Source organism: Nerophis lumbriciformis, linkage group LG11 (genome assembly GCF_033978685.3).
Source record: "Nerophis lumbriciformis linkage group LG11, RoL_Nlum_v2.1, whole genome shotgun sequence".
Lineage (NCBI taxonomy): Eukaryota > Metazoa > Chordata > Actinopteri > Syngnathiformes > Syngnathidae > Nerophis > Nerophis lumbriciformis.
The window spans coordinates 24,976,901-24,999,414 of NC_084558.2; the positions used below are offsets into that span (position 1 = coordinate 24,976,901).

The 22,514-nt window shown below is 39.6% G+C and overlaps 3 protein-coding genes across 6 annotated transcripts; 1 reads left to right on the forward strand and 2 right to left on the reverse strand.

Annotated features, from left to right (window-relative positions):
- Nucleotides 1-1,436: 1,436 nt before the first annotated feature.
- On the reverse strand, nucleotides 1,437-4,295 carry LOC133610591 (cathepsin K-like). Its single transcript, XM_061967004.2, has 8 exons — nucleotides 4,255-4,295; nucleotides 4,068-4,195; nucleotides 3,132-3,254; nucleotides 2,922-3,074; nucleotides 2,639-2,863; nucleotides 1,895-2,060; nucleotides 1,718-1,820; nucleotides 1,437-1,653 (listed from the first exon to the last, which is right to left on the reverse strand). The coding sequence occupies exons 2-8, from the start codon at nucleotides 4,185-4,187 to the stop codon at nucleotides 1,554-1,556; spliced, it is 990 nt and encodes a 329-aa protein (XP_061822988.1). The 5' UTR covers nucleotides 4,188-4,195; nucleotides 4,255-4,295; the 3' UTR covers nucleotides 1,437-1,553.
- Nucleotides 4,237-21,944, forward strand: LOC133610590 (leucine-rich repeat and immunoglobulin-like domain-containing nogo receptor-interacting protein 1). 3 transcript variants are annotated; one of them, XM_061967002.2, is made up of 6 exons: nucleotides 4,237-5,522; nucleotides 15,061-15,176; nucleotides 15,287-16,211; nucleotides 16,289-16,324; nucleotides 16,842-16,920; nucleotides 18,803-21,944. In XM_061967002.2, exon 6 carries the CDS (start codon nucleotides 18,812-18,814, stop codon nucleotides 20,642-20,644), a length of 1,833 nt encoding a protein of 610 aa, XP_061822986.1. In that variant the 5' UTR covers nucleotides 4,237-5,522; nucleotides 15,061-15,176; nucleotides 15,287-16,211; nucleotides 16,289-16,324; nucleotides 16,842-16,920; nucleotides 18,803-18,811; the 3' UTR covers nucleotides 20,645-21,944. The 3 variants fall into 3 exon arrangements, with proteins under 3 accessions (XP_061822986.1, XP_061822983.1, XP_061822984.1); XM_061966999.2 differs by having other exon boundaries at nucleotides 15,287-16,324; XM_061967000.2 differs by having other exon boundaries at nucleotides 15,287-16,324; nucleotides 18,806-21,944.
- LOC133610592 (cathepsin S-like) lies at nucleotides 12,627-15,105 on the reverse strand. 2 transcript variants are annotated; one of them, XM_061967006.2, is made up of 4 exons: nucleotides 14,979-15,105; nucleotides 13,185-13,257; nucleotides 12,989-13,111; nucleotides 12,627-12,892 (listed from the first exon to the last, which is right to left on the reverse strand). In XM_061967006.2, exons 2-4 carry the CDS (start codon nucleotides 13,230-13,232, stop codon nucleotides 12,776-12,778), a joined length of 288 nt encoding a protein of 95 aa, XP_061822990.2. In that variant the 5' UTR covers nucleotides 13,233-13,257; nucleotides 14,979-15,105; the 3' UTR covers nucleotides 12,627-12,775. The 2 variants fall into 2 exon arrangements, with proteins under 2 accessions (XP_061822990.2, XP_061822989.2); XM_061967005.2 differs by lacking the exon at nucleotides 14,979-15,105 and having other exon boundaries at nucleotides 13,185-13,625.
- Nucleotides 21,945-22,514: the final 570 nt, after the last annotated feature.

Here is a 22,514-nt window from a genome sequence, read left to right on the forward strand (position 1 = left end):
TTCTGGTTGTGCTTACCGCCCTTGAAACTATTTTATTTGGTACATGGTATAATAAATGGGATCAGTAGATGACGGTCACACATGAGAGACGTGTGGACTGCAAGTTGATGCCTGTTCAATAAGGGACACTAGCCAGCCCAAATAGTTTCAATGAGAATATAGAACATTACACACGGCGCTCAAAAATCTGTCAAAATGATGACTTTGGTAAGCTACGAAGTCACACCGCTTGGATTGTCGGCACATTATGGCTACCGGAGTCAAATGAACTGAGCTGCAACATTCGAGTATTATGTTGTGTGTAAAATGACCCCAAAATGGCACCTTTTAGAAGACATTGGGCTTTGTGTTTCAACCTGTTATGCAAAACCAACTTTTCCTACATATTGGTTCTTGCTGTGTATTTGGGAGCTCTATAAGTCTAAAATGTTTGCATGCGTCTATTGTAGTCCAGCTCCTTTTCCTTAATCCTCCGCCGTTGCCATTTCTAATACAAATCTGTGTGCAGTTTTAACATGTCAGTAGACTCGCTATGGATGCACTAAAAACTACCGGTACAACAAAGACAGGGAGAAGTGGAACAAAGTAAATAAGACCACCCACAAAACAGCACATCCTGAAGTGTGTCAGAAAGCTGCTCGAAGGTATGTAAAACATTCTATGCAACATTTTGACCAAAGAACCACTAGTACATGTTATGTAGACCACAAGTGTTTTAAATGCTGAATCAAATGACCCCTTTAATATGAAAATAAACCCGCTCAACACTACGCCAAATGGTCCAAAAAATACAGTAAACATTGAGTACCAACGGTTTGGGAAGCAAGCAAGAAATGTAGTGCTCATTTACAGCAGTTATCACACTTCTGCAGGAATAACTTCCTCTGGTGTAATTTGAGAGAAGGGTGCATGTGCCAATGCAATTTTAAGTTTAAAATTTAGCACATAACTTCCATAGTACCAATAAAATACCTGAAGTTTAGAATTTAACCACACAAGTTTACCTGGGCTGATGACAAGTACAGTAATTTTTCAGTTTCTCTCATCAGATGTAAAATTATAAGTTTTGATTGAAAAATTAACAGTTTACAAATGTTCCAGCATTGTGTCAATCCTGCAGAAGTCCATCACATTGGTACATCCACAAGAAAGTCTCCAATAAAATTATTCACTATAGCAAGTCCTGTTGACATTCCTCACAAGTTTAGTGAGGAATCAGGTTATTTTTTTAAAAAGGGAAGACTTGAACTTGGTTAGATGTACCAAAACACTCAATGATTTTGGCAAGGCAGGCCTGAAGGTAGATACAGCTGCATATTTGTGTAGATATTGACAGCAGCCAGACAGCATATGCGCTCTTTGAATGAAGCATGCATTTGTGAACATTTAGTGTATTCTAGCTCGTCAGGAAGGAAAATAAAATCCAATATAGATACTTCAGTGGCAATACAAATACTTTATTTTAGAAAAACATTGACTTCCATTGTGTATCAAGACGAAATGTGGCCAGCAAGGGCCATTTAGAAATTGAATAAAATTCTGGACTTTAGCATTCACATGACAGGAAAACAAGCATACAGTGCAATGCCACACTGGTTGTTTTTGTTGCGAGCCATCTTAATGTAGCCCTCATCACCATAACGGAGGCCCCAACTGCAATTAAAAAAACAAAACAATTAAGTAAAATATTTAACCACCTTGTAACCTTAAAATAGACCTGTTTTTGACCAGCCAATAGTCGCTTCCTTTTTCTGTGCCATAGCCCACAGCTAGCACGCCATGGTTGATCTTGTGTGAGCACATAATGTCCTGGTACACACCTAGATAACCCCCCCATCCCAAAAAATAAAAAATAAATGTTAAGCCAATTTGACATGCATATTATTCAACTTACCATGGCGGTAGAAATGGAATTTAGGTCGTGAGGCATCCACGGCAACAGAAACTGGCCCAATAGTGGCCACAGCCATTTTTAGTGCCTTTTCATTCCCCTTTGGGACATACACATAACCTGAACAGTTGGCAGCACGATCCTGTGGCTTATACCTGCACTCACCAGGCTGAAAAACATTTAAAAATTCCATTGCAACCTTTAACAAATACTAAATATTGCTACAATAAAAAAAAAAAGAAATAAACCATGCATCCATAGTCTAAGAAAAACAATGCATTTTTACATCAGACTTAAAAACAAAAAAAACTAAAACAAATTTGCAATTTTTTTTTAAATGTGAAAAGAAACCTTACAGCTTTGATAGGTATAAATACTTTGAGAAAAGATCACCTCATTGCGAAGGAAAACTAATTATATGTCATTCATAAAAATATGTCCATGTTTGAATTTACACATTTTTCACCAATTATATGAAATGGTGTGAATCTTTGGGCACCCATATTGCACATTATACTAATTTAGTATAATTATAAAGAAACTAGAACCAGTTAGAAAGCTTCTGGTTGCATGGGCCTAATAGGTCTTAGATTTATTTTTTTATGAAAAAGTATATTTTTTAAAGTTGGAATGAATAAGCTTCTTGATTTTTATGCACCCCTACTAAATAAATGTAATGAGCAGCTGAGATAGGCTCCGGCCCCCCACGATTGAGGGGGACAAGCGTTATAAAATTGTTGGGTTCACCTTTGCGACATAAGGATAAGTCTCGTCTGAGTCGATGCCTTGGTTCTGGTGGACATATTTAAAAGCGTTTGCCATGAAGCCGCCATGGCACCCGTGGTTGCCGTAGTCGAAGGAACAATCCACCAGGTTCTGAGGACTCAACGACTTGAGGACCCCCGTTGTCTTCTTCAGTTGACCCTCCAGAGCTCCCACGGCACTGAAGGCCCAGCAGGAACCACAAGAACCCTGCAGGGGAGTTTGTTTTTTTGTACATTACCAACAAGAGACTTTCACTGGCACTTACCTGCATTTTGACCTCAGTCACCAGGCCCCTTTCCCTCCAGTCCAATGAGGACGGCAACCGATTGCGTTTGTCCCAGTTAAAGTTAAAACGATATCTTTCCAGATCTGAGGGAATGATGGTGCCGGTGAAGGTGCCGCTAATCTCCTCTCTGGTCTGCAATATGGCACAAACATGAGTATATTGTAGAGCATGCCAAGGTTGTCCACTCACCAGGTCTCCCAAGTGGTTCATGGCCAACTCGAAGGTGTGCAAGCCCAGGGTGGTTTCCAAGTTGTGCACGTTTATCATCTGCAGGTTCTCTTCCCAGATCTGCCTGCGACCAGACTCTTCTAGCTACAAACATAGCAACTTATATTTCAACCGTAGTGTTCCTAAACTCTGTATGAGGACCAAAAATGGGCCTGTATAAGAGCAGGATTCACATCACTCACTTTGCCTCTCTCCCCATATTTACAGTATATGCACTCAAGTATTGCAAGAATTTGAAACCATCATTCAAAAACTAAATCCACATTTGGGTTCTTGACTTAAAAAAAAAGAAAAAAAAAAGGGATTAACATCTAAATACCATAATTTGTTTGGTTTACAAAAAATATCCAACAAATTCCATATAATAGCAACCAAATAATTTGAATAAATCCTCAAAGCAGTCATTTACTTAAATTTAAAATCCAAGTTTTCCTTTTCTTGTAGGATTGTCCAATTCACAATCAGTAGATACTATGAATCACAATACATTATCAGTGCAACTTCTGGGGGTTAAGCCTCCCACAGTCATTAAAACCTGCTTCCAACTTGAACTGAGGGTCCCTGAATGCACCAATTATGTGCAATCAGATGCAACAGTGAAACTTGTTTCTCATATGCTGCCACAAATGGATTTAGTATATTTTTACCTTTTGTCTATCACCCCACCCTTTTTACAAAATGCTGGTACTACCACAATGACAGTTAAGTGTCCATGCTAGGTTTGCCTCTACCTAGGTAAAACAATTAAATTTCCATTTTTGAGATGGATGTAATCTTAAACGTTCTTATATTTGATTCAAGCAATTTTACTATTGAGCTTTGGAGAAACCGGCTTCGGCAAACAGCTACATATCTTTTAAAGCTTTTAAGGACATGAACACACATGGAGTACAGTACCTGATGGAAGTAAACTTTATTGTGCGTTGTCTTCCATAGCTTCCAGTGGTCATCCAGAGCCGGACTGATATCGGCCTCTACCAATCCCCACAAGATGGCGAGCAGCAGGCTCCGAAACATTTCTAGATCTGCAAAACAAAACTTGTAAAGGTGAGAGTTTAACACAATTGCATAAACTACTGCTCACTTGAATAGGAGGACAGCACACTTGCACACTGACTGTAGAAAGCAGTCCCTCCTTTTTATCTTATTGGCTGCTTTGCACACCTGCAGACAATAAAAGGCTGATGACATCATCACAGCTCGCTCTTCTTATTGGCTTGTACAGGAAAGAGCCAAACGAATATAAACAATCATGCTCACTTTTGAGGTATGTGCTGAACAATATGTCTATGATTGTTTTGTTTCTCACATGCATGTTCTACTTTTAATCCAAAATAAGGTCCAAATATTGCACACAGAAAATAAATAACATTATAAAAATAACAAGTTAACTCATGATTAATCACAAAAGAGTTTGCATTTGTGTCCAAATATTGAGGTGTTTTTTTTAAGGTACCATCTCATCTCAGGGCCAAACATTCAAACTCACATTCACACACTAGGGTCATTTTTAGGTTGATTTAAATTATGTAAACAAATAATACTTTGTTTAATCACGATTAATCCAAATTGAAAATGTGATTATTCTGACTAAAAAAATATTAACTTGACAGCCCTTCCTAAAATATAAACCTTTTTAAATTCATTTGTTTTAAAATAGATGGAACAATTGCATTAAGTATGTATATTTAAAGTAATATATTTTATTCAATACAAAATTATACTGTTCTGACATTGTCAAATAATGACGTGTAGTGGTTCCCAACCATTTTTTTTTACCAAGTTCCACCTCAAAAAAAACTTGGCTCTCCAAGTACCACCATAATGACAACATTAATGTACAGTAGCGTAGTAGGCCTAAGTATTCATTAAAAACAAGGCAGTGATTTTATTTAAAAAGTATATTCAATATTTTGGCCACTGTAACATAACACACAGTTTGAACAGTAACACTGTGTTTAAATTTAGGAAAATAAAACACTGTACTTTAATAAAGTGATTCTTTGGCGTACTACTAAATGGAGCCCGCGTGCCACACTAGTGGCGGAGTTTGTATCAAGAAAGTATGGCTAAGTTGGTTTCAGACGATCTCCTCAATGATTGGTCAAAATACACTCAAGTGACTACAGGGTGCCATGACTGCTACTAACTTTGAGCTGATGAGTTTGCGGCGCTTCCTTGTTAGTTTTTCGACGTGTATTAATGCTGTGTTGTGCGGCATAGGGCTGTCCCACCTGCGAGAATTGTGGAAAGCTTTTTCATAGTTTTCCCCACAACCCTGAAAGAAGACAAGTATGGGAAGTGAAGGTCCGCTAACATTGGGCAGCCACCAATTACAGCGTCTTGTGCCAGGTAAACACACGATACAACATCCGCGTTTTGTTCAAGAGACAACACACAGAAGCTAATACAAATAATAACAGAACACATTAATACATTAATGAGATGTGTGAGCTCTTTGAATCTCAGTAAAACTAAAATACCCTAATGCAATTCGGTAGCTCAAGAAGAGAAAGACAAACACAAATACAAATAGACAGACATTGAAAGAGTGAAAAAAACACATTTTGGGTGTCATAATAGATGAGAAAACACCTGGCAATGTCATGAAAAATATACAACATGAAGTAGCAAGAAGTATGTCAATAATTAATAAAGCAAAATATGTTCTGGACCAAAATTCACTCCATATTCTCCACTGCTCGCCAGTGTAACCATATCTGATTTATTGTGCAGAAATATGTGGAAATAATTACAAAAGTACATGTTACAGAAAAGAAAGATCAGTTAGAATAATACATAATGAGTGTTACATTCATCCATCCATCCATCCATTTTCTACCGCTTGTCCCTTTCGGGGTCGCGAGGGGTCGCTGGAGCCTATCTCAGCTAGATCCGGGCGGTAGGCGGGGTACACCCTGGACAAGTCGCTACTTCATCGCAGTGCCAACACAGATAGACAGACAACATTCATTGTCTGCAAGCTCAATTAGAGACGTTTGCCATCATGAATATCTTCAAAGAACCATGTTACATACAATGATTACAAGCAGCCACCACAGTTAACATCCATCCATCCATCCATTTTCTACTACTTGTCCCTTTCGGGTTCGTGGAGGGTGCTGGAGCCTATCTCAGCTGCATTCGGGCGGAAGGCGGGGTACACCCTGGACAAGTCGCCACCTCATCGCAGGGCCAACACAGATAGACAGACAACATTCACACTCACATTCACACTAGGGCCCATTTAGTGTTGCCAATCAACCTATCAGTTAACATACTTCATACAAATGTCATCATTTCTTTGTGGTTGTTGTTAAATGTCATCATTACTTTGTGATTGTTGTTACAAAGGTAATGAAGCTTTTGGCAAAAGGAAGCTAATAAGTTGTATTTGTTGGTCGTTCTTGTTGTTGTTAAATGTCATCATCGCGACACCCTTTTGCGCGCGCGTGGTGCCTTTTTGCGCGCGCGCGGTGCCTTTCTGCACGCGCGCGACGCCTTTCTACGCGCTCTCTGTGTACTCCTGGCGTCTCTCCTCGCGCTGTCATGTTTCTTTTTGGCACTTTGGGGGCGGGTATGCTTAGACGGCCCCTTCTTTCTGATTGGTCAGGCGAAAAATGCTGAAAAATGCTCAGAGCCAATCAGAAGTATAGCAGGGTGGGTCATCGTCAATATGTATCAAGATTTACGGAGGAAGAAGTGAATAAAAAAATGTTGCGCGCTGATGAAGGTTATTTCATACCACATAAACACAATACAGGGTAATACAAAATGTGACCCAAATAAATAATAAGACAACAAACACCATAATCACATCTTTCAGCCAGAACTGGTCCACCAGCAATAACATTATTTTATATTTTCACTTCTTCTTGAACATTTGTTTTCTAATTTATGGAATTTCTTTTGATTCAGCCATACAATTAATGAAATAATCTTTGAATTTTGTTTTTAAAATGTTAAAAATAGCTTTTAATAATGTATTCTGAAACAGTTTAAAATAATCAGAGAACTGACTAACACTGACCCTACACAACTATGTTGCACAATTAAGTAATTTTTTTTTTAAAGCGAAAGAGGTCATTTCAACAGGTACAGCATCCTATGTCATATGTAATAAGATTTGTAACAAGACAAACCGTTTGTAAATTGGTCGAAAATCGAGCAAGTTATGGTAATTTAATTAGTACATGTACCATTGACATCAATGTAATGATTGAGGCTAGATGTCCGAGGTAAGATGGCTACAACGTTGCTACACTGGAGAATGATTGGTCATATGAAAAATGCTCACAGCCAATCAGAAAGAAGGGGCCGTCTAAGCATACCCGCCCCCAAAGTGGCAAAAAGAAACATGACAGCGCGAGGAGAGATGCCAGGAGTACACAGAGAGCGCGCAGAAAGGTGTCGCGCGCGCGCAAAAAGGCACCGCGCGCGCGCGCAAAAAGGCACCACGCGCGCGCTAAAGGGTGTCGCGCGCGCGCACGAAGTGGAGAATCAGCGCGCGATAACAGTTTTTATGCACTCGGATTTTTGGCACTAATGTGACGCCATAGCAATTGCCCACATCCTTGGTAGCAGTCATGGCGCCTGTTGTTTAGTTGGCCATACTCTCGTTTTACACGACTCTGCCACTAGTGGTAGCTGTATCACAGTTTGAGAATCACTGCTGTAGTGCCATAATGCACCGCATCATACAAAGACAATGTTTTTTGCTTGCCATTTTAGACAGACACACCATATATATTTAAAAAAAAATTTAGATCTAGATTTAGATTTTTTTTTTGCTGCATGTATCATGATCAATAGTATAGTGTCTCACTCGATGGTCCGTTTGGTCAAGCTGGCAGGGGACGTTTCCTGTGGATTTTGGCACTCCATTAATTTGGCACAGCTTGGCTCAAAAGTTCCACATTTGCAGCGTGACCATGTCGCACTCTCTCGGCTTCCGTCTGCTCCAAAGTTTCAGCCTCTTCTTCGTGCTCGCTTCTATAACCAGCAGTTCATCCTCCGTATATTTAATTTGAAACAGATAAGGTACTAAATCCTCATTTTTCCAAAAATAGTCGTTTTCGTTGTCTGATACCAAGTGTGCAATGTTTATAAAACACACTGGCATTTGATGCAGGAAGTAGGAGCATTTTTTCAGCAGGAAGTCAGAAGTGCGCTGCTATGAAAACGGAAATAAATGCCCCGACGGCGTGGCGCAGGTTGGGAGAGTGGCTGAGCCAGCAACCTGAAGGTTCCTGGTTCGATCCCCAGCTTCTACCAACCTCGTCACGTCCGTTGTGTCCTTGAGCAAGACACTTCAACCTTGCTCCTGATGGGTCGTGGTTAGCGGCTCCCGCCATCAGTGTGTGAAAGTGTGTGTGAATGGGTGAATGTGGAAATAGTGTCAAAGCGCTTTGAGTACCTTGAAGGTAGAAAAGCGCTATACAAGTATAACCCATTTACCCGAATAATTAGTTCCGGCTGTGCATAAAATGACCAAAATACAGTAAATATTGAACATATTACATATTGTTGTGATCGTGTCTGTGACTACATTATATATATAGATTTGCAGTGTGTATATCAAATGTTGATGGACGGTTTTGAAATTGTTTTAGAGGGCTTTGAAGGCTACAACGGTGACTCCCAATCTTGCAAGCGTTTTTTTTAATCATCTTTAAAATCCCCCAAAAAAGACATGTGTGTTCTTGTCTCTCATAATGATTGTGAACAATAGGCAAAATTCCCCAATATGTGCAGTTCCCCTTTAAATATCAGCCCGAGAGCCGCAAAAAAAACTATGCATGTAAATATATAAATATAATCTCCGATACAAGCAGTCCTGCAGCGCATTTACTTGTGCAAAACTGGACAGTCAGCTAACATCTAAATGTCTTCCAATAAGCACACACTCTTGTCTTTAATTGCATTTTAGTGAAGTAATTTGCAAATAATCATTAACTTTAGAATTTGATGCCGCAGCAACACGTGACAAAGAAGTTGGGAAAGGTGGCAATAAATACTGATAAAGTTGAGGAATGCTCATCAAACACTTATTTAGAACATCCCACAGGTGAACAGGCACATTGGGAACAGTTGGGTGCCATGATTGCGTATAAAAGTAGATTCCATTAAATGCTCAGTCATTCACAAACAAGGATGAGGCGAGGGTCACCACTTTGTCAACAAATGTGTGAGCAGATTGTTGAACAGTTTAAGAAAAACCTTTCTCAACCAGCTATTGCAAGGAATTTAGGGATTTCACCATCTACGGTCCGTAATATCATCAAAGGGTTCAGAGAATCTGGAGAAATCACTGCACGTAAGCAGCTAAGCCCGTGACCTTCGATCCCTCAGGCTGTACTGCATCAACAAGTGACATCAGTGTGTAAAGGATATCACCACATGGGCTCAGGAACACTTCAGAAACCCACTGTCAGTAACTACAGTTGGTCGCTACATCTGTAAGTGCAAGTTAAAACTCTCCTATGCAAGGCGAAAACCGTTTATCAACAACACCCAGAAACGCCGTCGGCTTCGCTGGGCCTGATCTCATCTAAGATGGACTGATACAAAGTGGAAAAGTGTTCTGTGGTCTGACGAGTCCACATTTCAAATTGTTTTTGGAAACTGTGGACGTCGTGTCCTCCGGACCAAGGAGGAAAATAACCATCCGGATTGTTATAGGCGCAAAGTTGAAAAGCCAGCATCTGTGATGGTATGGGGGTGTATTAGTGCCCAAGACATTGGTAACTTACACATCTGTGAAGGCACCATTAATGCTGAAAGGTACATACAGGTTTTGGAGCAACATATGTTGCCATCCAAGCAACGTTACTATGGACGCCCCTGTTTATTTCAGCAAGTCAAGAGTAGTCCAGACCTGTCTCCCATTGAAAATGTGTGGCGCATTATGAAGCCTAAAATACCACAACGGAGACCCCCGGACTGTTGAACAACTTAAGCTGTACATCAAGCAAGAATGGGAAAGAAATACACCTGAGAACCTTAAAAAATGTGTCTCCTCAGTTCCCAAATGTTTACTGAGTGTTGTTAAAAGGAAAGGCCATGTAACACAGTGGTGAACATGCCCTTTCCCAACTACTTTGGCACGTGTTGCAGCCATGAAATTCTAAGTTAATTATTATTTGCAAAAAAAAAAAACATTTATGAGTTTGAACATCAAATATCTTGTCTTTGTAGTGCATTCAATTGAATATGGGTTGAAAAGGATTTGCAAATCATTATATTCCGTTTATATTTACATCTAACACAATTTCCCAACTCATGGAAACGGGTTTGTACGTAATGTGTCCTTAGTTGAACAATTTTGCAGTCTAAAACAATATAAGCAAGTATCAAATAATTATAGTTGCATATAACTTACAGATAAGGCAGAAGCATATTGAAAAGTATCCAGTAACAAGCGTGTCCGCATTGTTTAACTTACTGCGTCATGAGCTTAACTTGATAAATTATTGTGAGCATTTGGTGTCGCCATACAAACAATCACCACACCACTTCAACTTAAAGACAGCATAAGTCCATTTCAGATGGTCAATAAAAATAGGTTAGTGTTTTCATACCTTCCATTGTTATCCGTTTGACTAATTTCACTTTATTAAGCCTTTTTTAACATTCCACACAACAAAGTACGTATGAGTCGTGCTAATATCGTATCGGATTGATATTGGCGTCGGCCTGAGCTCAGATATCAATATCAAATTGGAAGTGAAAAAGTTGTATCAGGACACCCTTAGTAATTAGATTTTTTATATATTTTTGGCAAACCGAGTTTATTTGTGAAATGCATTGAGGGACATCACAGTAAAAGAAGCATAATGTGTTCATTTATGACATGACATGATGTGACCTGACTTTAGTTTGAGAGAAGAGCTGATCTGTATGTATAGCAATATCGATTAATAGTGGTATCGCAAATGAAATTCTGGACATATCGGTATATCTGATAGTGGTAAAAAAAAGGTCACGGCGGTTTTTAGCTTTGGTAGACTGCACGACTCTGGTATTATGTTTTTCCAAAAAACGCTGCTGTGTGATATAAAAAAGGTGAAACGTAAGGGACATTTTTAAGCATTTTTGTGAGTGGAAACACATTTTGTTTAAGATATTGGACATTTTATACAAGACAATCAAATTGCCGATGTCATCCGCTATACTAATCACAGCCACTAGGGGGCATAGTCGCATTGTAATGTGATGTATTCAGCATTATAGTCACTTCATTCATTAATTCATTTCACTTATTAGACTCTGAAAAAGTATTCTGAAGTGTTAAACGTATGAAAACGGTTTATTAATATATGGCTGATTTTCACAGTAAACATTCCCAATCTGTCCGTCATTCTCACCTCCCTTGTAGAGATGGAAATACGACGGGCCCCACGGCGGTCTGCAGCGCCGCCTCGTCCCCCTTGTGGGAGCACACAGAAGCTGTAGCAGCGGCCCGCCTTTCCCCTTACATTATAGAGACACGGCCCATCCTGCTGGTACCAATATCATTTCCATATTAGTGTCCATGCATAAATCCATTCATCTCGTATGAATGCGTAGCTTAAGGTACTTCAATATGCACATAATTCATGCAATCACGCTGCATCTGTTAGGTGCAAACATGTAGGTTTCACTCCCGACACCTGCTGAGTCCAAACAAAACATGTTTTCTAGCTTCATGTGTGTAATTTAGCATATATTCATTAGGTACACATGTGCTACAGTATATGCTTAATAAAAGTAGAGAGTAGGGGTACACAAAAAGATTGATTCACATCCGAATCGCGATTCTTATTCATCCCGATTCTAAATTGATTTATAATTTTCAAAAATCGATTTAAAAAAATACATAAATAATACATTTATTTTATAAGACTCAGTTTAAAAAAAAAGTTTTTAGGCCATCTCCAAGCAACCAGAAGGAGCTTTTCTAACCTGCAATCTGTTTTAAAATAGTTTGATTATAAATACTATACCAAATAATACATTGCGAGAGTCGTGTTGAATCGAGGGCATCACGGTGGCACAGGGGTTAGTGTGTGTGCCTCACAATACGAAGGTCCTGGGTTTGATCCTGGGCTCGGGATCTTTCTGTATGGAGTTTGCATGTTCTCCCCGTGACTTGGTGGATTCCCTCCGGGTACTCCGGCTTCCTCCCACTTCCAAAGACATGCACCTGGGGATAGGTTATTTGGCAACACTAAATGGTCCCTAGTGTGTGAATGTGAGTATGAATGTTGTCTGTCTATCTGTGTTGGCCCTTTGATGAGGTGGCGACTTGTCCAGGGTGTACCCCGCTTCCCGCCCGCGACCCCGGAAGGGACAAGCAGTGTTGAATCGACAATCGATTCTGAATCGAATCGTCACCCCAGGAATTGGATCAAAACGTTAGGTACAGAACAAAGTGTATGCACTGTGATGATGATGACCTTGTGCAAACGGGCAGAAGCGCTCCGAGTCGACGCCGCGGTTTCGTTCAATGTATCTGTAAGCATTAGTGAGCATTAGTCTACCAGGTTCTGCGGGCTGAGCGGCACCAGGACCCCCGTCTTCATCTTCATCTGGCCTTCCAGATGCATGACCCGCATGAGCCCTGGTTAAGTCCTCCAGTCCACACTGCGAGGCAACGTTAGGGCCTGCAACGTGCAGTTGGTGGGCTTTAACGTCTCCTCCATCTTTAAAACATTCAGCTTCCTGTTGACCTCCTCTGCTGTCTTAGCAAGAGAGAAAAGCGTCATGGTGGAGGATTTCTGTCTGTTTGAACCACCTTCCCCCACTTGAGGTCAGTGTTCTTTAGTTATGAAACTAACCACGTCTGCTCGGTGGTTCAGTCCCAGGGTGAAGTTCTGTTTACCCATCAAAAGGTCCCAGTTGTGTCTCAGCACCCCTTCCACGTTCTTCTCCCATACGGCTCTCCTGAAGGCTGCCTCGGTCTCAAAAGCAAAACAAAAAGAGAGACTTTCAAGCACGCTAGACACACTATGCAACCCCAGGACATCATCTTACCTGGTTCTGATTAACCTTTTCATCCTGTAAGGTCCACTTTAGCCACATGTGTTTTATAGAAGAAGGAGAGCAGCTAAGGACCAGGAGGCCCGAAAAAAGCACAGTGCAAAGAATACGCATTTTGCAACAAACACACAAAAGTTACATTTCTATATCAAATTACTTTGGCGTAGTCATGTCTTATTTCCTGCTTTTTTGCTGTGAGGTTCTGAATTGACACCAAAAAATATAGTAATTACTTGGTTTTAGTAGTAATCATCACAAAAATGTGTTTATTTTCACAAATTAGTTTTACAAATATTTTTTGTTTGATCATTGTTATTATTTCATAATTTTAAGCTTTATATCATAGATTTAGAATGCCATCTATTTTCTACCGCTTGTCCCTCTTGGGGTCGCGGGGGTAGCTGGAGCCTATCCCAGCTGCATTTGGGTGGAAGGTTGTGTACACCCTGGACAAGTCTATATTTAAAATGGATCCATTAAAACATCCAAATATGATTTTTCTTTTCTTTGAAAAAACTATCTCTGAAAATGACAACATTTGGAGATATACATTTTTTATTTGAACATTGATATTTATGTATATTTTTGGATAATTTTGTTGAATTTTGTGGTTTTGTGACCCCGTCGAAAAGCAATTTGCTGCATCATCTGCCTCATATTGTGACCATTGGTGTATCATGCTTGGCTATAATGTATCCAGTTAAAAGCATTTAGACATCACATTTTATGGCAAAACTTAAAGTGAACTACATATTTTTTTCTAAAGATCTTCTAAAAACATGTTTTCATTTAAATATCTATCTTTAAAAGTTACATTATACTAATGTTGAACATTTTATAATAGATTTGTTAATTTTTGTGTTTTTTGACGCCCTCGAAAACAGGATGCTACATCATGCTAAGCTATATATGATATGTTTAAAATTGATCAAGTTAAAAGCATTTAGACATAACAGCTAATGGCAAACCTTTAAATGTGTAATATTTTTTGTGTGAAAAATCTATTTCTAAAAATGACAAAATTTGGAGAGACATGTTTTTATTTGAACGACATTGATCCTTATTTTGAATCATTTTGTTCGTTTTTGTGACACCCTCAAACAGGATGCTGTATTACGCTAAAAGCTATGTATGATATATTTAAAATGTATCCTGTAAAAGCATTTAGACAACAAATTTCATGGTAACAATTAAAATGAAAAAGCAGTTTTGTTTTTCAAAAAACCTATCTCTAAAAATGTCATCATTTGGAGATGCGTATTTGTATTTGAACCTCGTGTTATTTTTTTTAATAATAGTTTTTATCATTTTTGTGTTTTTTGTGACCCCCTAAAATACAAGATGCTGCATCATGTTAAGCAACATATGATGTAGTTCAAATGTATCCAGTTCAAATAATTTATACATCAAATATTATGGCTAAACATAAAGCAAAAAAAAGAAAGTATTTTTATTCTAAAAATCTTGAAAAATCCATATCTGAAAATGACAAAAATACATATATATGAGTTGAACAACATTGATACTTATGTTGAATTTTCGATAACAGTTTTGTTCATTTTTGTGACCCCCTCGAAAACAAGATGCTGCTTCTCAAGGGGCTAGCTATCCCTGATTAATTGAAATTGAAATTAAATTTGTTTGTAGTTTGAACACAGCTAACTACTGTTTCTAAATCTTTGACCTTCCTGTGTAAACCAAACTACAGCTGTAGAAGACACTTTTGCCTGAGTAAAGTGTTGTTGACGGAACAAATATAAAAAACTAAGGAAAAAAAATACAATCTACCTGGTTGGAGTCCAGTTTTCGATGATTTTGTTGTCCTGGTAAATAAAACAAGCTTCTTATTTGTTGTCCTTCTCTTTTTCAGTACATCATGAACTGTCATGTGAATCCACTTTGCAACCACTTTAGAGACGTCCAAAATAGAATCTGAAAGTGGAAGCAGCACAAAGAAATTGCTTTTTTGTGGAAAACAAACAGCAGGTTAGTGCTTATTATGTGAAATTAACCTCAAGTATTGTACACTTCCTGGGCTCAATGTGTTATAATGCTGTCATGCAAGGCCAGCTAAATATAGTCATGTGTGATCACAGCTACCTGGAACTATCCCGGCTGTCACCACAGCAACGCCCCAAAATTGAAAGCATAAAGACAGCTATTGTTACGCAATGTGCCGGGCTTGGACGTAAAGTGACTGATGAGCTCGGGTCCCCCGGAGGTAGCAGATGGCCGCGTTCCTGACTCGGCGCCGTCTCTCTACTTCCGTGGTGACGACACATGTACAGCAACCATTCAGAACCTCGATGCAAAACACTCAACATCAATCATGATTATAACAATGAACAAGCATGTTTTTAGCTGCCCTTTGTGGAGATGATTTGATCATTAGTGAACTACTATGTGAAAATTACATGATGTTTTTTCACAGTTTGTTTGTTTTGGAGCAGGATTACACAGAAAATGAGTTACTGCAGTTTGACAAACTTTGTAGAAGGGCGAGGTGTGGTGTCAAGCTTAAAAACACTAAAACATTGGTCTGATCTGAACAGATCTGAACAAAAGTGCAGTTACATCCATCCCATGCATTTTCTACCGCTTGTCCCTTTTGAAGTCGCGGGGGGTCGCTGGAGCCTATCTCAGCTGCAATCGGGCGGAAGGCGGGGTACACCCTGGACAAGTCGCCACCTCATCACAGGGCCAAGTGCAGTTACAGGAAATGTTTTTCCACACTTCAAAATTCAAAGCAGTATTTTTTTTTTGCTTTCGGTGAAAATCGCCCCTTCCTACAGCATCATAAAGCTGAAAAAGCACTTCCTGCTTTTGCAGAAAAGTGCAAACGCGGTGATTCTCCCTTCCATCTGCCTCCCAGCATTTGGCTGACCTGCGCCTGCCTCCTCGCATTCAGCCTTGGACCGAGGCCACCAGGCAACACATATAATCCCCCAGCATGCACCCTGCTCCAGGTTCTCACCGCCGTCGTTGTTGCCATGAGGACGCCAATGCAACATGAAACATCCTGTCCGTGTTCCTTTTTGTGTGGCTCAACTTTATTGAAAGAAAATATCACCTTCTAATTGTCATATTTTTGAATCCAGAAAAGGAGCAGTGACAATGACAGAGCATGACAACTGGTGAGTCACAAGTCTTATTTTCCGACAGGTTTGCTTTCAAATGATTGGTGGCTACGCCTGTTCCTCTTTACTCTTAAGAGGGATTTCAGCAGCATCAGATAAAAAGATCCAATTTAATGCAACAGATGACCAAATTGGCAGAATTTTTGTGCACAAAATTATTCAGGCCAAATTGTGTTGCATCTTGCACCATGTCAGCATGTAAGAAATAGCCAAATAATTAAGACGACATCACTTTTTGGTAAACAAAAAAACTGCAATGTTGTGATTTTCCATGCTTCGCCTGAGATTCTACCTCAAGCTGACGTGCTGAATAAATTACTATTAATAACCCTTTATTAATAATTATACAGTATATGCAAGCTATTTTTAATTTAATCTTTGATGTTACTGTATATAGAGTTTTTGGCACCTTCTACTGGTGTGTTAGAAGAAATAAAAAAAAACAACCAGATGACTGACTTTCTAATTTGTTTGTAGGAAATGATTAAAACCTAATGAGTTTTCTGTGTTTCAGTTTCTTCTATGTTTGTTGGACCAAGATCTTTGTCAAACTACTGTCTGGTTATGAAAAGCTACTTCCTGTCATATAAAAGGTGAGAATTAGCTTTTTTTTTTATTTATTATTTTTTTAATGTTATTATTTTGTCCTTTTTAACAGATTATAATGCACACCGGAATTTGTAATGTTTTGGTTACGTTATCAATTGTGAAAAAAATACAGTATTTAATAATATTTACATTGAACATTTGGACTTGATTTTGTTAATTACTAGGATATTAATATTTGTATGATTGACATTGCACAGCATCAGACTGTTGTTGAGCTGTTTCAATTAGTTTTACTTTATTACACCAGGGGAAAAATACTAATATATATGTGTAATAATTGTATAATATAATTTAACAAATATATTTTAAAACATTTTAGGAATATTCTTTAAATGTATGATTATTTTTTTAAATATATTCTACAACTTCTTTACAGAAGTAGAAAAACTATCATCCTATTAATTTTATTAATTTGAACTTACTATACTGTAGTTAATAATAACAATAATAATATTGACAATAATACTAATAATAATGATAATATTAATAATAATAATAATGATAATATAATTATAACACTTTTTGAAATAAATACTAAAATAGTTACATTTTAAAATATAAAATGTATAATTTGGGGGGAATATTTTAACACTGGTGTAGAACTTAATTACACAAGTGGAAAAATATGACATTATTTTATAACTGTAATATTATGTAATCATTTTTTAAACGAATTTCATGTTCAAATATTTTTAAATGGGTTTGTTAATTTAAATGTATTATTTTTAGACTATTTTCACTGGTGTACAACTGCTCTGCATTAATTACACAAAAGGGGGAAGTATTAACTATTTATTTATTTATAATACTTCAATAGATAATATGATATTTTTTACAATAATTACAATAAGATAATTTCACTTTAGATATTTTAATGGGTTCAATAATATAAATGTATTATTTTTTAAATATTTTTACACTGGTGTAGAACCTAATTACACAAACGGAAACATATTATTTTACCACTATAATTAAATGTCAAAATTATATTTTAAAATGTTTTTAAATTGGTTTGTTAATTTACATATTATTATTTTTAGACTATTGGTGTAGAACTGCACTACATTAATATAGGGGAAAGTGCAGGTGATTCAAAAATAATACGCCAAAATTATCACTCGATAGTTCAAAAATGAAAAACAATAGAAAACCTAGCTTGAACATATGTGTTGTACATAACTTTGAGTATTTATTTCATGCTTTACAAGTGTTAAATATGGCCACCACCGGCGGCACAGACAACATCAAGACGATATGAGATTTCCTCAAAAACGCGCCCGAGGATGTCGTGATCTGCCGTGTTGATTGCTGCTGTTATTCAATCTTTCATGTCATCGAGATCTTCCAGGAGTCTTTCCTTTACACAAGCAGCCAGTCTCTCTAAACTGTTTAACCCACTGTCGAATGTTCTCACGATGGGGTGGATCAATGCCAAATTCTGTTCTAAAAGCACGCTGCATCATGACAGTGGCATTTGTTTTCGCAAACTTAAGCACACAAAACACCTGTTAAGGAGTTGCCATTTTGAGGGTAAATAAACCCGTGGTCTCCTTACAATTGAACGGCGCCGAAAGTATTACATGACCATAACGGTGAAATATGTAATAATTTTATTTTAAAATAATTTCCCATTCAAAAATTTTAAAATGAGTTTGCTGATTTAAATGTATTTTTTTTAGACTACTGTATTTACACTGGTGTAGAAGTGCACTGCAAAAATTACACAAGGGGGAAATTATTATTTATTTTAATGCTATGTTTTAAAATAATTTAATGTTTGAATGATTATATTATTATAATATTTTGACTTTGCTGTGGGCTGCTATATTCTGATAATTATTTCTAATATTTACACTTTCTCGCCAGCAGTCTCCCATGCAGGCAGCTCGCCATCACAGACTGTGTTTGGGGGCATTCTGCATGTTGGCAGCCGGCATGGCGTTAACGTCAGAAGCTCCGCCTCCACTGTCGTCATCTTGTCCCCACTTATGCGTCTGCGACGTGACCACACGGCAGGTCAACTGCTCCTACGGCGGCCTCAGCACTGTTCCCGAGACTCTCCCTTCTGACGCCACCCAGCTGAACCTGAGCCACAACGGCATCAGGATTTTGGCGCCTCAGCGCTTCCGATCCCTGATTCGACTTTTAGACTTGGATTTGAGTGACAACCTGCTGGCGTACATCCAGGTGGACGCTTTCCTCGGTTTGAGAAGCCTCGTCAATCTGCGCCTGGCTCGTAACCTCTTAAAGATTCTTCCAGTTGGAGCTTTTTCCGGCTTGTCGGAGCTGCAGCTGCTCGACGTGAGCAGCAATGAGCTCCTGGGCTTCCTTGATTTCACTTTCAGAGGCGTAGCGCGGCTGCGTGTGATCCAAGCACTGCAAAACGACCTGGTCTTCATCTCTCGCCAGGCCTTCGCCGGCCTAAGCGGCCTTCGCCAGCTCTACCTAGACGCTTGCAACGTGACTTCTGTGCCCACAGAGGCGCTGGCACACGTTGGTGGGCTGACGAGTTTATATTTGCAGCGTTTCGACTCTAGCTCGCTGCCGAGCTACGCTTTCATTGGCTTGGCGCGCCTCAAGCAGCTTGTCGTCACAGATTGGCCCAGACTGGAGGCGCTGTCAGCAAACAGCCTCGTCGGCCTCAATTTGACATCCCTCACGATTAGAAAATGCAACCTCAGCGCTGTCCCTTATGTCCCTTTGCATCATCTGGTCTATCTGGTCCACCTTGACCTGTCCTATAACCCCATCACTTACATCCACGCCAACCAACTCGGCGAGCTCCCCAGGCTCCAAGAGCTCCACCTCGTCGGAGGACGTCTTCTGCACATTCAACTCATGGCTTTTGCTCGTTTGACGCACCTGAACCTCCTCAATGTGTCCGGAAACCTCCTGAGCACGCTACAGGAGGGCATCTTTCATTCCGCGCACGGCCTGCAACATCTCGGCCTGGACGCCAACCCCCTTTCCTGCGACTGCCGCCTGCTGTGGCTCGTCCGCCGTCGCTCTTCACTGAGCTTCGGCGGACGCTCTCCGGTGTGCAGCAGCACTCTCCGCTCGTGGGGTTGGCGGAATTTCCTGGAGTGCGCCGAAGCGGAAGCCCTGCTCACGTGCCGGCCGCCTCGCATCCAAAGACGCCAACTCCAGCAGGTGAGGGCGGATCAGGGCCACACGGTGCTTTTCTATTGCAGTGCGGAAGGTGACCCCGCGCCATCTGTCACCTGGTTGAGCCCACAGCGAAGAGTTTTTGGCGAAGTAGGCAGGATACGTGCGCTCGCCAATGGCTCACTGGAGGTTCGCTTTGCTCAGCCTCAGGACAGCGGCACTTACTGCTGCGTAGCATCCAACGTGGCGGGAAACGACACGTGGCCTGTCACCCTCCACATTCGAGGTTTCTCCTCATCCCCCAACCCTTTTCATCTTAAAAGCTGGCTGGCCTTTCCGTCCACCTCTCCCGGGGATGCGAGCGGCTCGCAGGAACTCCCGATCGACGTCAAGACACTGCTCATAGCGGCGTCCATCGGTTTACTTTCGTTTTTTGGCTCGGTGAGCTTGTGCTTCGTCTTCATGTTCTTGTGGTATAAGGGCAAAGGGCAGAGGAAGCACACCGCCACCATTGCGTACGTGCCACGCAGCGCCGTGGTGAGCAGAGATGGCAGCGCAGGCAACTACATGGAGACCAGCAAGTTTACCATGAAATTGATGTAAACAAATCAGTGATTTAAAAAAGTTGCACAATGAAACATTAGGCAATATTTGCATACATTTGTATTACTTAAATCAAGGGTGTCAAACTCGTTTTCAATGAGCACCACATCGCATGTATGACTGCCATCATAAATTTGCCTATGCATTTGATTAGCATATGTATTTTTATGTACACTATAAAAAAAAAACAATCTGTAGATTTTGCAGTAAACAACTGGCAATTTAGTCACCAGAATTTTGCTGTAAAATATGCAGCTGAGATAGGCTCCAGCGACCCCCCGCTACCCCGAAAGGGACAAGCGGTAGAAAATGGATGGATGGATACAGTGACTTTTACAACATATTCTGGTAAATGGGAAAACAATAATAATGTTTTTTTTTTTACAATAACAAACTGGCAGCTTAGTTGTCAGAATTTTACTGTAAAATGTATGGTGTTTTTACAACATGTTACTGGAAATGGAAAAACTACCCACTTGTATGTTGAATTGAGCTGCCAATTTTTATGGTAAAAAACTGGGCTACTGTTTTTCCATTTACAGTAATACATTGTTAAAACAACAACTGTAAATCTTTTGTTTAAAAAAAACAAAACTGGCAGCTCAGACTCTGTCATTTTAATTTTACCGTAAAAAACAGCGATAAGCTTTTTCAATCTGCAGTAAATAGAGGTTAAAAACCCCGATTATTAAAAAATATATATTGTCATTTTTTACAATTTGATGAATAACATGCTTTGAAATCAGTATTTATTTTAACTATTTTTTTTTAGAAAGTATGATAATATTTGTTGCAATAATATGGTCCATGAATCATCCATCCATCCATCCATCCATTTTCTACCGCTTGTCCCTTTTTGGGTGGTGGGGGGTGCTGGAGCCTATCTCAGCTGCATTAAAGTATAAAATGTAGGTAATTTCAAGCTGCACATATACTGTATATATTTTTTTCAAAATGGAAAGAATTAATACATTTAGTAAGAAAATATATGGTACTTTATTGACCTATATTTTGTGGGCTATACACAATGATGTGGTGGGCCAGATCTGGCCCCTGGGCCTTGAATTTGACGCATGTAACCTAAATGATATGATGCAGAGTGAACTGCAAACAAACTTATGTAGTACAGATTTTATGTTCACTTTACTGACAAACTGTCGCATGTCAGCAGCATGTCGAGAGAAAATATGCATTCAACCTTATATTAAGGTTCTTTTGGCACGTTTGAACTTGATTCTACATAATTTTATTGTATTTTTATTTGTTTTATGTTTTCATTAAATAAAGTACTGTACAGTCAGTTTACTGTGTGGTTATGTGTTCAATCAATCAATCAATCAATCAAAGTTTACTTTTATAGCCCTAAATCACAAGTGTCTCAAAGGGCTGCACAAGCCACAACGACATCCTCGGCTCAGATCCCACATCAGGGCAAGAAAAAACTCAACCCAATGGGATGACGATGAGAAGCCTTGGAGGGGACTGCAGATGTGAGGACCCCCTCTTGGGTGACCGGTGCAATGGACGTCGAGTGGATCTAGCATAATAATGTGAGAGTCCAGTCCATAGTGGATCTAGTCCATAGTGGGGCCAGCAGGAGATCATCTTGAGTGGAGATAGGTCAGCAGCGCAGGGTCGTCTCTAACTGATGCACAGATGAGTGGTCCACCCTGGGTCCCGACTTTGGACAGCTAGCGCCTCATCTGCGGTCACCGAATCTTTGCCTGGGAATCACTGTTCACTGCTTGCTGTACACAAACTACAAAGTGAGACCTACACTGTTTCAATGTCCATTTCTCAGATGATATAATTGCTGATGACTGAAGTGCTGATATCAACCAAACCTAACCCCCCCCGCCCCAACCCCCTC

Excerpts from the sequence above, each read along its gene's own strand:
- LOC133610591 (XM_061967004.2), bottom strand. The coding sequence starts at position 4,187 with ATGTTTCGGAGCCTGCTGCTCGCCATCTTGTGGGGATTGGTAGAGGCC. Across the intron at positions 2,061-2,638 it reads CTTATCCTTATGTCGCAAAG|CCTGGTGAGTGCAGGTATAA; the intron begins GTGAACCCAACA and ends AATGTTTTTCAG. Across the intron at positions 1,654-1,717 it reads TATTGGCTGGTCAAAAACAG|TTGGGGCCTCCGTTATGGTG; the intron begins GTCTATTTTAAG and ends TTTTAATTGCAG.
- LOC133610592 (XM_061967005.2), bottom strand. The coding sequence starts at position 13,304 with ATGCGTATTCTTTGCACTGTGCTTTTTTCGGGCCTCCTGGTCCTTAGC. Across the intron at positions 13,112-13,184 it reads AAAAGGTTAATCAGAACCAG|ACCGAGGCAGCCTTCAGGAG; the intron begins GTAAGATGATGT and ends TTTGCTTTTGAG. Across the intron at positions 12,893-12,988 it reads TGAACCACCGAGCAGACGTG|ACAGCAGAGGAGGTCAACAG; the intron begins GTTAGTTTCATA and ends TCTCTTGCTAAG.
- LOC133610590 (XM_061966999.2), top strand. The coding sequence starts at position 18,812 with ATGCAGGCAGCTCGCCATCACAGACTGTGTTTGGGGGCATTCTGCATG.